The sequence below is a fragment of the Ips typographus genome, linkage group LG5 (genome assembly GCF_016097725.1).
Source record: "Ips typographus isolate SLU linkage group LG5, UJ_Ityp_2.0, whole genome shotgun sequence".
NCBI lineage: Eukaryota > Metazoa > Arthropoda > Insecta > Coleoptera > Curculionidae > Ips > Ips typographus.
Window position 1 is genome coordinate 5,225,228 of NC_138426.1, and position 12,907 is coordinate 5,238,134.

At 34.2% G+C, this 12,907-nt stretch overlaps 2 protein-coding genes across 3 annotated transcripts in view; both read left to right on the forward strand.

Annotated features, from left to right (window-relative positions):
- The first annotated feature begins 325 nt into the window (after nt 1-325).
- LOC145729728 (aldehyde dehydrogenase, dimeric NADP-preferring-like) lies at nt 326-1,357 on the forward strand. The gene is made up of 3 exons (XM_081980609.1): nt 326-626; nt 689-869; nt 919-1,357. The coding sequence occupies exons 1-2, from the start codon at nt 356-358 to the stop codon at nt 775-777; spliced, it is 360 nt and encodes a 119-aa protein (XP_081836735.1). The 5' UTR covers nt 326-355; the 3' UTR covers nt 778-869; nt 919-1,357.
- Nucleotides 1,358-4,969: 3,612 nt separating this feature from the next.
- LOC145729727 (uncharacterized) overlaps nt 4,970-12,907 on the forward strand; it is a 37,852-nt gene continuing 29,914 nt past the window's right edge. The window contains exons 1-3 of one of the 2 annotated variants that reach the window (XM_081980608.1): nt 4,970-5,039; nt 5,313-5,571; nt 5,638-5,765. In XM_081980608.1, the coding sequence (XP_081836734.1) occupies nt 5,760-5,765 (6 nt within the window). In that variant the 5' untranslated portion in view covers nt 4,970-5,039; nt 5,313-5,571; nt 5,638-5,759. Of the gene's footprint in view, nt 5,572-5,637; nt 5,766-12,907 lie in introns of both variants that reach the window. The other variant, XM_081980607.1, reaches the window with a different exon arrangement.

Below are 12,907 nucleotides of genomic sequence, written 5' to 3' on the forward strand. Positions count from 1 at the left end.
CAATGCGTTGTATACGGATTGTGAAGTTTTTAAATGACATTTGGCTTCTTTCTCTGTCGATTTGTATTATGAAAAAGGCTTAAATCTTTAACTTTATCTGATTCCATCTTTTTCTAATAGTAAAGGCTTAAAATAGAATTGACTTTATATTTTTCCAATCTTCAAAAAAGCTGCGATAACTACGAGGCTTAACTGAGCCGACTTGGTGAAGCGGCTTAGTAAAGTCTACGATGTATAGGGGGTCACTGTTATGTCACGTGAGTTAATTAAGTAGTGATGTTGTTTTTCCCTAATAGGTAAGAGCCCTTGCTTTATCGATAATACGGTAAACTTTAAAACAGTGGCCAAACGAGTAATGTGGGGCAAATTGTCGAACGCCGGCCAAACTTGCGTTGCTCCCGACTACGTTCTATGTACCAAAGAAGTGGAAAGTAAACTAATTGAGGCGCTTAAAGTCGTAATTGGGGAGTTTTACGGGCAAAATCCGAAGGAATCTGACAACTTTGGTAGAATAATTAACGACAGCCATTTCAAGAGGGTGAAAGGACTGTTGAAGAGTGGAAAAATTGCGTTTGGTGGAGAATGCGATGCTGCCGAACGATATGTTGCCCCTACAATTCTGATAGGTACTGCAAACTAAGTTTAATTCACTATTTTAGTAGCTAAACTTGTTTTTTATTCTGGTTAGATGTGTCAGAAAATGATCCAGTAATGCAGGATGAGATTTTCGGTCCTATCTTACCCATTATTACTTTAAACTCCACTCTGGAAGGTTAATACCTTTTTGTCAACAAGCGTCCAAAACCATTGGCTTTTTAAATTTTTTCCAACAACAAATCTGAAGTTGATTTAATGATTAACAACATCAGGTGAGTATTTCCAGTTTACTTTGCAGGTCTTAAAGAAGGTAAATTTTAGGGGGAGTTTGTGTAAACGACACTATAATGCATTTAACTGTTGACACTATTCCGTTTGGAGGTGTAGGGAATAGTGGAATGGGCAGTTACCATGGAAAGTTTTCATTCGATACTTTCTCGCATAAAAAAGGTGTTTTACACAAAGATTTGGGCGCTTTGGGAGAATCATTGTCCGCAGCCAAATACCCCCCACTATCAAAAAGAAAAATACAATATTTAGAGTTTATGGTGGCTAAAAGACCATTTCACATAGGGATTAGCCGATGCGTCAGTAATGTTCTTGCTTTTGTCCTGGTAATATTAAGTTACAACTTGTGGAATTCGTATGTCAGACAATACTTGCAATGGTAAAAATAGAGTTATTTGTTAAGCTTATTACCAAAGTATATAATACTGTTACTGCATTTATGGGAACTTGCATTATAGTATGTTAATTAAAACAGTTTTATTTACCCAATTACTATTATTTATCAACTGGTTTTAAGACCTTTAAAACATTGACCTAACATAAATACTTCAGTTGAATCGCTGCGACTAGATTGCGATTTAACAATGCGAAAGCTCTCGTAAAACTTGCCCATGTCAATTTCGAGCTTTTTTGTTTCATTTCCTTGCCACAACTTTACCAACACTGCAGCTCCGGAATTTGAAATGGCGCCAAACTTCGGCGCGGCATAACAGAGATTTATTATTTTTTCCCGATTCAAGTCTCTGATCCCCGTGGAATTTGGAGCCATGTCAGATAACACCACGTCCGCTTTTTCCCCATTGAAAAACTCTAAAACCTTCTCGTGCGATTTCGGATCGGAGAAGTCTGTAGTACCAAAAATTGTCGCTCTCTGAAAAAAAAAAAAGAACTTCTGGGTAAGAAGGTTTTTAGCAAAAAAACTGGTAAGTTTAAAAAACCGAGTCAAATCCCAGAATTCCAGGAGAGATGGAAAATTATCAGAAATTTTTTTTTGGAGAAAATGTCAATAAGCAAATTTAAGGAATTTTAAAAGAATGATATGAAGAAATGGCTAATAAATGCACATCAAAATCAACAATTCAGACAATGGAATTTGGACTATGCATTCCACAATATCTACTTCGAGGAGTAGAAATACTATTTTTCTAAAAAAGTGCTCCAAAACTTTGCCTGTTTAAGGGCAATTATTATTATATTAAAATAAAAAAATTTGTCAGTTTATTATTGTCACAAGCCGAGCAAAAAGCTCCTTATAATAACCAAGCAAAAAAAACATACCTGCATAATTATTTCTACACTTTTCAATCTTCAGTTGGTTTAGTTGGTTTAAAATGTTTATATTTATTCTTAATAACCAACAATTCCCACCGCTTTATGATTTTTCATATTATGCCGTATTATTCGTATTATTCAGATTATTTACTATATTATTGGATTATGTCGTATTATCAAGATTAGTAAGATTATTGCATATTATTAATATTATTTGGTGAGTGACCCAAATATTATTGAAGTGTCACACCCCTCGGCTTTTTGGCTAGTTCAACGTAGGGATCCGAAAGTTGTCTGGTCAACCAGCTGTGCGAACTAGAGTTTTTGGTTTTGACTGATGGTTGAACTTTTTTACGCACGGTATGAGTGGAAGTAAAGGTTCTGCGTTGAAGACACCGCATAAAACTGGTATTTTTCATTCTATAAACGTAATTTTAAAAAGTGTTTTCCTTTCTGTGCCTTGTATTTTGTATTGTTTTGTTGTGTATGTGTACACTATTATGCAAATCAGCTGTTTAACGTCAAACGCATATTCTAAGAACAAGTACCAGTTTCTCCGCGTTTTTCAATTATCAAAATATATTTGAGTTCTTGTAAATGTTAAATAACTATAAAATAAATAGTGTATTTTTCTGGTATGTCCTTCCAAGGATGGTCGATCAGCTGTGAGCTGAGGCACGTTTTTATTTCCATCTGTTGTTACACCGGTTAACCTGATGGCACCAAAAGCGTTCATAAATAATTTCCGATAGATATGATGGATTCTTTTTTGCGTTCGTATTTTCATCCGTTGAACTAACGTTCAACCAGTGATGTAAACCGGGCGCAACCGGACTTTGAAGTCGATGGAACGAAATGACATTTGTTGGTGGATTGAATTTGTAATTTATTGGTTATGTTATGTTTGGTTTTTATTTTGTTAATAAGAAAATTAAACTCGAAAAACATGCAAGGAAAGGTTGTTGTATCATTGGAGCATGAAGGAGTCGAAATACAGACTTTTCTTAGTCCAGAAGAAATTGCGATTTAAAATCATCTACCTAATGAGTACCTATAAACAACAAAACAACATTCTCTATGTATTCATCTATTTTATGGTGCTTCTCTCTAGATGCAATCAACAACAGCTCATCTAAAGAATAATCTGAATCTGAAATATCTGAATCGTTTCTTAGTGTTGCCATTACTGCAGCAAGGTGTTCCATTTTTTCTGTTAAACCTTTTCGCTTTTTTCTCAAACAAAACAAAACAATGTTTAGGTTTAGGCACGGGTTTAGTTAATTTAGGTTAAAAATACAAATTTTTGAGGTGATGGAAGATGGTGGTTTTCAAGGGCGTTTGTTATTTCAACGGTATTTTGATGCCATCACATCTATTGACAATCAATTGACAGATCATCAGAGTAGCACCGGACTTCCATCTGATTCACCACAGCATAAAATTATGTTGAAATTAAAAACGTCCCTCTGTATAGTGTGTAGTATAGCCCAGTTTATCACGTGAGCACTACTGGATTTCTTGATTCTGCTGTCACATGACTAGCAAACTTTTGACATTTGGCAATTCGTTTTAGACAGATGCCACTGTGTCCTTTTCCTTTTATCTTTTCCAATTTACGTTTTTGATTCGTTCGTTTTTGAGTTTTCAGTTTAACCGTTTAACGCACATTTGGTGGTTCCTTTCAAGAGCTCTGGTTCCTTTTAATAAAAGTGAAAGAGTCGTAATCATACGTTATATAAAATGAGTCATTTTCCACAAAGGGAGCCTTCATATTTACATGTGCGAGATCCTAGCATTTCAAAATATAGAGTTGATTTGGAAAAAGTTCGCGAAAACCTACGTTTTTCGAGTATTTCCAGTATCGGTACTACTAATGATTCCTTTACATTTGCTGTTCCAGAAGAAGATATAGAAGAGGTAAGGAAAATGATTATTATTGAACTCATTCTGAGTCTATGAAAACTTAGGTTGTACATTTTTATCTATTGTACCTACCTATTATTATATTATATTTTATCGGGGGTAATTGCACGAGTGCATAAAAATTACCGATAATTTTGCATGAAAACTTGTCATCTCTTAACTGCATGAGTTATTTTTCTTTATCTAAAAGAGCCCTCCACATTCGGTGTCGGGCTCTTTCGCCAAAAAAAATATGAAAATGACCGAATGCAGTTTGCAAAGATAACAAGTTTGAACGCAGAATTATCAGGTCATTTTTAAGGCACGAATGTAATTTTGGGGAATATTTCCCGAATAAAGAAAATGTTTTGGCTTTGCTGCAACTATAGATTGCTCAATGGAGCACAATGAGCAAGTTCCAAACCGTTTATTAATTTTTGTTGACATCGCGTTTGACATTTTTTGGTTATAAAAAGTCAAAAAAATGCGCATGGACAACAATTAGTGTACTAGCAATAAGCTCTACAACAATGCAGTCGTTATAGATAAGTACAGTGCAATTATCGAAATGCAATTACCACTTTAGAATGCAATTATCGGGGGTAATTGCACAAGTGCATAAAAATTACCGATAATTTTGCATGAAAACTTGTTATCTCTTAACTGCATGAGTTTATTTTCATATTTTTTTGGCGAAAGAGCCCGACACCGAAGGTGGAGGGCTTTTTTAGAAAAAAATATGAAAATGACCGAATGCAGTTTGCAAAGATAACAAGTTTGAACGCAGAATTATCAGGTCATTTTTCAGGCACGAATGTAATTTTGGGGAATATTTCCCGAATAAAGAAAATGTTTTGGTTTTGCTGCAACTATAGATTGCTCAATGGAGCTCAATGAGCAAGTTCTTCTTATTTTGAAACTGGCCGGTTTGCAAAGTGACACTTATATTAAGGGATTGACCTGGATATATGTGAGATCGGGTAAATATTAATAAAAATCAAACAAAAGTAGCGATGTATGACGTAGTTTCGTTGTTTTGTACCTCTATGGGATTAAATTTGATGCTGAACTGACACCCAAATGTCATAACTCTCAAAATTCTACTCATAAAGCTATAAAATACCTTTGGTACTGTTTATACTGATATTACTAGATTTTAGATCTGCACGTATGGGACCCTTGCCCATTGTATGCTTTGAACAACCTAAAAGAGCGTTATGTAACAATTTTAAACCGGTTAGCGAAATTTTTAGGGGCAGAAGCCTACCGAGTGATGCAGTACGGCCTGCAGAATCTCAGTTACGCTGGAACGTCAATAAACGAGCATTCCAGTCGATCTCATTCGATTTTTTCTGTGAAACTCGTCAGCGGATTCGACTCGAAAAAATGCAAAGTGTCTGTGCTTAATTTTGCCGATCTGGCCGGATCAGAAAGTCAAAAGAAAACTAATAACGTTGGAAGCAGACTGGTCGAGTCAAACAAGATTAATTCGTCCCTTATGGTATTGGGAACGTAGGCAACTCTAGTAAATCGCACTCTGAATTGTAAATATATCTCAACGTTTTTTTTTTTGTGTAGGTGTATAAAGTGTGTCAGAAACAGGCAGCAGAATAAAGATTGCACCAAAGCACCATTTCGAGAGTCAAAGTTGACTTTTGCAAAAAGCTTTGCAAGGCAAAGAAGATATTTAAGATATTTCAATGATAGTAAGTTTTTTTTTTAAGTTTTTTGTGCTAAATAGTACAAGACTGGGACTCCGTGTGATATTAGTAGAGTAGAATTCTATTTATCGACTATATTCTAGGTGTCGCACATTCTATGCACAAAGAGCTAGAAAGCCACAACAACGCGTGAATTTTGGCACCTCTTAAAGGTCTCGATTTTCGCCATGTTTTTACTTTCTAGTTGTTTGTGCATAGAATGTCCGACACCTAGAATATAGTCGATAAATAAAATTTTACTCTACTTATATCATACCAAGTCCCAGTGCTGAAAAGGTAACTTGCTTTTACCTTTCCTTGAATACTGATTTTTTCCAAAGGGTGTAACAGATTAATGCAGCAATTTGAATTATTTTGTGGTATTTAATTGCACTTTATTGTCCGATATCAAAGGTACAATTGAGCTTAAATTACGGAGTATTACTTAAATAACATAGAGTTTTAGTACAAAGTAAAATAATAGAATAACAGATTCGATAGAGTCAACTTATTTTTCATTTAGACCGAAGCGTAAATCTGCAAGAAGCCAAATTTCCAGACAAAACAAAACAAACCGGCACACTCTCATGCGTTAGACTATTAAGGTCTTTAGATTAGCAACAGAACAGATGAAATGTATTTTCGCAAAATATTCTTAAACAAGTACTGTTGTACTCCCCAAAAATTATCACTTTGGTTTATTGACCTTTAGCTGTCAGGGCTATACTTCGAATTTTGATTACAAATCGAACTGGCAATATTTGACAGTTTTTAGGGCGTGGCAGTTTTAAAAAATGTCCCTTTGATAAATGACAGTCGACGTTACATTTCTACCATTAATCTAAAGCATAGACTAAATGATAAGTACAGACAACCAGCGCAATGTAATTAAAGTGGCACCCAAAAAGAAAGCCGTTTACGCTTCAAGGGCTTCCTAATGTATTTCGGCCGTTTCAGTTGTAGGTAAACTCTAAGAGATGGCGCTAATACAGCTCGTCATTGCAGACATAATTGCCAACTTTTGCAGTATTTCCTATAATCCGCTTTCTTTTGCTATCCCATCTGAACTGTTTAAGAAAGATTGATTTTTTCAAATAAATTTGAGTTAAATTACTCGTATTTTGAAAACTAAACAAGATAAGAATTTCTGGGTTGAGGTATCAATAATAAAGATTCTATTTATTTTAAAACTCACAGGGCTCGTTTTTGACGTCAAAAACAGAATCCTGAAGGTCACGTGACCGTTTTTTTAGTTTTGAACTGACACAGTAAATCACGTATTTATTTGTAAAATTAAAATGTCATTTTTAACGTCACGTGACAGTTTTTATGTTAATTTTTTTGCGCTTGTACGGTTCATTTAATCGTAAAACTTTCTTAATAAAAATTATAGAGTGCATCTTCGGCTACCAACCTGTAATTTTTTCAATACTGTGGGTTTAGTCGTTTAGACTCAAAACGCCTCTAAAATTCAGAAAATTTGAATGTTCCGCCGCACGGTAACTATGGCCCGTAATAGTATATTTCATTACCAGTACAGAAATGAGGATTTTTCCGTGCGCGCGTGACAAATTCTCGTGTGAGGCGCAGCCGAACACGGGAAGTCATGCAAGAACGGAAAGTCCATTTCTGGACGAGTAATGAACGATATTTTTTATTATACTTAGGTACCTGAAATCAACATAAACAAAAAATATCGCAAAAAATTATTAAGAAAATCGGGAATATTTATTTTTATTTTTAAAACAGTAAGAATGTAAGTACATACAACTCAAATTAACAAAAAAAATACAAGTAGGTAATTCTAAGAAAATTAATTTTGGACAGAACCGTTATTATTAATAGTAATATTTATTGTACAATTTGTATTATTGTTGAAGCTCAATCCCTTTTGCATTTCTTTTTGTTGAACTAAAGACTCTGCTAAAGATGTTGAAGCGGAGTGTTCGTGTGTGCTCTGGTTCTCTTGATTGACTGTTACAGATGTTGTAGTTTCCAAGTTACAAGGGCTAAACAACTTCCGTGATACTTCAATTTTTCTTTGTATGGACTCTTCTATATATCCTTCTGCTACATTGGAAGAAAGCCATCCTCCGTGTCTTTTCAAAGTGAGCAAATCACCGCCGTTTTCCACCAACATGGTTGCCGAAGAGCGCCTTAGCCCATGTCCGGTATATTCTTCGGGATTTTTTAGTTTTAGGTATTTTGCCAATAAGTTTTGAAATACCACTGATAGTATGGCACCCAACATGTTGAGCGTAACATCTTTGGTTTCGGTATGCAACAAATAATCTTCTACTCTCCATATTGTTACGGTCTGGGCCTACTATGCTCGATACTTCTTAACGAGCGCTCGCTTCGGGATGAAACCGATGCGCCGCAATATCTGGCCGGGCGCGTATTAAAGTAGGCCACAGTTAGGAAGCGCTACCTGGAAGATTCGAAGCAAATTGCGAAGCGTTTCGCGGTCATTCTAGAACGTGGTTTGTGAATATAAAAGAAGCGGCGTCGACGAGAGAGTAGAGTAGTGTAGTAGTGAATTTGGGAACGCGGTAAAGTTTAAATAGCGGAGTAATTGTGGAATTGTAATAGTGATTTTAGTAGCTGTGTTAATTATTGTACGGAGTGTTTTAAAGTGTAAATAAAGTTATTAATTGTTGAGTTAAATTGACTTTGTGTGAACCCACGGGAAAATCGTAACAATATGTTTAGGGCGGAGATCTGCGTATTTACGGTAAATTGTACAGGGATCGAATTTGCAATTTTCATTGGTAATGGTAAAACTTCTTGACCTGTGAGTTTTTCCATCTCGTAAGAACACGACAAGGAAACGCCCATTATCTTCTACATCATCTAAACTCAAACGTATTAAATCATCTCTGCGGCATGCACCGAAGATGCCAAACACTAAAATTACTTTTGCTAGTAGATATTCTCCATCTGAAGCTTCACATAAAAATTTGGTTACTTGTTCCGCTGTAAGAATCTTGGATTTCTTTGGTATATATCCTACAGCTTGTCGTTTCAAAAAAGCAATCGTTTTTGGATATTGATGGTGAGTATTTTCTTTTATTGCCAAACAACTCTTTAACATAGAGAATCGACTCCATAAAGTGGAGGATTTCATAGTGTTGGCTTTTTCAGAAAAATATACTAAAAGAATATCGTCACTCACAATTTTGATTCGTTTCTGAGTCCGCCATTCGGTAAAACTGTTATATTCTTGTTCATATCTCAACCTGGATTTCACTGGTAATAAATCTGCACTCACTTCTGCCGCTCGTTGTAAGATATTTTCGGGAATTAAATGAGAAGTCAGACGGAGTAACTTTTAAAAAAGACTTTATTTGTTGAAATAGGACGTTTACTAAACTAAAAACTTAAAATTATGGTGAACAATTAAGCCGAACAGCCTGAAGCTTTGACCCGGTCTTAATGATTACGGTTGCAGCGTTACAATCGCCTTTATAAAACTTAATACTAGCGTCAGCAGAAATATTGGGTGCATCAGCAGAAGTACTAGGTGCATATATGGTTTAGGGATATTTCTCCTCCACCCTAAGTTAATTCAACGTCCTCGTTGATAATATTTTCAAGCGTTTTTAAGGGAATAACTTTAACATCTTTATGTTTTTTCCATTGGTAAAATATTACACAAAAAGCACAAATTAAAACTATAATACAAATACTAGTAATAATAACTAAAGTTAAGTGCGAGTTATTCTGCAAAAGTAATTCTTCAAATTTAATAGGTTCTAAAAGATCGTCTTGAACCTGACCTGGATTATCTAAATGTTTAATTTTAAGATTTAGAGAAAAGTTGGTAATTTGTAAACTTGGTACATCTGGTAAAAGTGTGGTTACATTATTAATAGCTAGTGAATACTTTTGCTTATCAATAATTACATCCCATTTACTTTGTAAAAGTGTACAGCCATCTATTAACACTTTTTCAAATCTAAAACAATCTTCATAAATTATTTCTGATGTTTTTGTACAGAACAATAAAGCATGTGCATGTGTTAATGTGTGAACTTTATAATTATTGTAAACTAACGCATATTGACAATTTTTGGATAAAATACAGCTATCAATAAGTGGGTTCGAACATATCCACTTGTCACTTATTTCGTTACAAACTTTATACCAAAGTTCATTACAATAGAACTTGCTAGGTGTAATCACAATTTGCGACTCGTTGTTGGGTACGGGGTAAACAAATTTTAAATCACAAGCACTCACTTCAAACACTGGTATTTTGATTGCAAGAATGACCATATCGTCCATTATTAATAGACCAGTTTTACAGATTAGGGTTTATTCTGTGATATGTTGTATAGGCCATAGAGCTTTTTTAGGATAATGAATTTTTAGATATTTCCAAATTTCATTTATTTCGCTTGGAGACAAAATTTCCAAATCTAGTGTTTCTAAGTGTGCAAAAGATATCATCCTTAATAATTTTTCCAATAGTTGATTTAGATCATTTATTTGGATGTATTGATCTTGTAAACACAAGTTTAATGTTAATTCATTCGATAGTTTTGAAAAACCCATTTTAATGGTTTGAATTTTTATTGATGATATCTAAAGTATCCTTGAATTTATTCATTATATTACCTGCAAAGGAACTAAGTTCGTTGATCTTATGCATCGAATTTAGTTGATTTCGCTTTAGTATATCAAAGTTCTGAGTAATTGTATCCAGGTCTTTATCGTCTAGGTTGCCCGTGATAAATTTAATACCACTTCCAAGAAAGTTTATTAGCCCTCGCTTCCTGCGATTTTTGCTTTGCATTAACTTTAGTTTCTCATAATTGCTATATGTATGGTTAATAAGCTTGTATGTATGAAAATATAAAGTGGTTACTGCTTTGTTATTTTGTTTATCTACTAAAGGTTTTAAGACTACAATGTTAGTTAAGAACTGAGATAAAGTAAACTTAATACTAGATATGTTAAATGGTATATACGTAGTATGATAATGGTTAGTAATAAGCGATGGGGATACATTTTCCATGTAGTACCCTGTATTAGGTCGTCGGTGTACTTGAAGGGCCTGCGTCTGAAGGATCAGGATCGGGAGGCTGAAAATAAGTAGGATTTTTCCTAAGTCTTTTGATTTTTCTTAAATGAACGTTTACAGGTCTTGTTTTAGAAATACCTGTAATTTTATTTCTGTTAGTCTCCGTAACTCGCGTGCGAATGTATTGAGGGTTCATTTTGTTACGAAGCGGGTTTTTTCTGTACACAGTATCATCCGTTTGAATGTTAGGTGTTTGTTCAGGATTTTTGTTTTGTTTTTGGGTGTTCTGGGATTGTTTTGTATGTGCTGTCTTATAAACATGCTCGTAAAAGGGTAAAAGTTCTTTCTTTCTTTTGTCGTTATACTGCTCATAAATACTTAAATCATTATTTAAACTAGGTTCATTGAAATACGGACCGTACAAGATTGAAAAAGGTGAATGTCCAGTTGTTGAATGAATGTTTTGATTGTAAATTAAGATTGCCGATATCATGAGATTTTGAGGTGTTTCATCTGGATTTTGCATTTTTAGTACTCTTAATTTCTCAAGTATTGTTGAATGCAATCTTTCTATTGGACTGTTTGATGATGAATTTCCTGGTGTAGTGTAATGAATTTCTATATTAAATAATTGACAAAATTCTTTGAAGGTGTTATTTTGAAATTCTTTACCTTGATCCGAAACTATTTTTGAGGAGTGTTATGATGAGCAAAGTAATGTCTAAGTTTATTCAACATTGTTACAGCGTTTTTGTCTGTAATGTAATATGCTTGGGCGTATTTTGAAAAGGAATCAATGATGGTTAGGAATTGACAGTTCGAAAATTGGAAAATGTCTATGTGAAGAGTTTTAAAAGGTTTATCTGATAGTAGTGGACCTTCGAATGCAATTCTATACGGGTGTCTTTCGTATTTATTTTGTAAACATATTTCACATTTATTTATGTAATTGGTTATTGATTCTCTTAATTTTGGCCAGTAATATTTTTGTTTAAGGTGGTTATAGGTCTCAGTTATACCATTATGATTGTGTTGATGGTATCGTGAAATTATTTCTATCTGCTGTTCTGTATTCGTTACATCGGTTAAGTATATGTTTGATAACACAAGTTTAGCGGTGGTATTTAAATTTGCAGCGATTAATCTTTGAAATTCAATCCGTAACTCTGTATTTGGAATATGAACTGTAAAAGTCACGTCTGGTTTAATTATTTCTTTTAGGATTTTCAAAATATGTTCTTGTCTGTCTTCTTGAGAAATGCGAACAAAGTGATTTTTATTAAAAGGTCTTGTGAATTTGTGTTCGAAATTTTTGCCGTAATCGATAATTAATCGATTAGAAGCGTGATTTACTGGTAATTCGGAAATAGGAAGGTATTTTCCTTCGGGGTCATTATTTGAGTGAACAGTGGTATCAGTCAAAGTTTCATTTCCTTTCCTTTGTTTATCAGTGGTAGACTGTGGTGTTGTGTTCGGATCATTTTCATTAAGGTATCCTTGATTTAACACATAGTCAGCTAAGTCAAAGTCTGCAAGATTTGCAACTGTCTCGTCGGTGTTAGGTACAATCGACTACAACTCGTTATCAACGCAAGATCGAGTTTCTTTCGTATTAATGTCTATCCGAGACAATGCGTCGGCAACGACATTTTTTTTCCTTTTTTATACTTAATTTCAAAATTGAATTCTTCTAGTTTTAATTTCCAACGTATTAATCTTGAGTTTGGTTCTTTAATTTTTGAAAGCCAAACAAGAGGATTGTGGTCAGTTTCAATTACAAATTTAACACCATAGAGATAGCAACGAAAATGTTTAGTTGACTCTACGATTGAAAGAAGTTCTTTTTCTATAGTAGAGTAATTTTTCTCAGCAGAATTGAGAGTTCGAGAGTAAAAAGCTATAGGATGGTCGCTTTGAGATAAAACACTACCTATTGCTACCTTGGATGCATCAGTTGTCAATTTGAAAGGTTTGTTAAAATCTGGATATTGAAGAACAGGTGAATTACTAATAAGTTCCTTACATTTCTGGAAAGCTTCTTTAAATTCTTGATTTCCGATATAATTTTCACTTCCTTTACGAAGGCATTTTGTCATTGCAAAAGTAATTTTTGAAAAGTTTT

Excerpts from the sequence above, each read along its gene's own strand:
- LOC145729728 (XM_081980609.1), top strand. The coding sequence starts at position 356 with ATGTGGGGCAAATTGTCGAACGCCGGCCAAACTTGCGTTGCTCCCGAC. Across the intron at positions 627-688 it reads TGCCCCTACAATTCTGATAG|ATGTGTCAGAAAATGATCCA; the intron begins GTACTGCAAACT and ends TATTCTGGTTAG.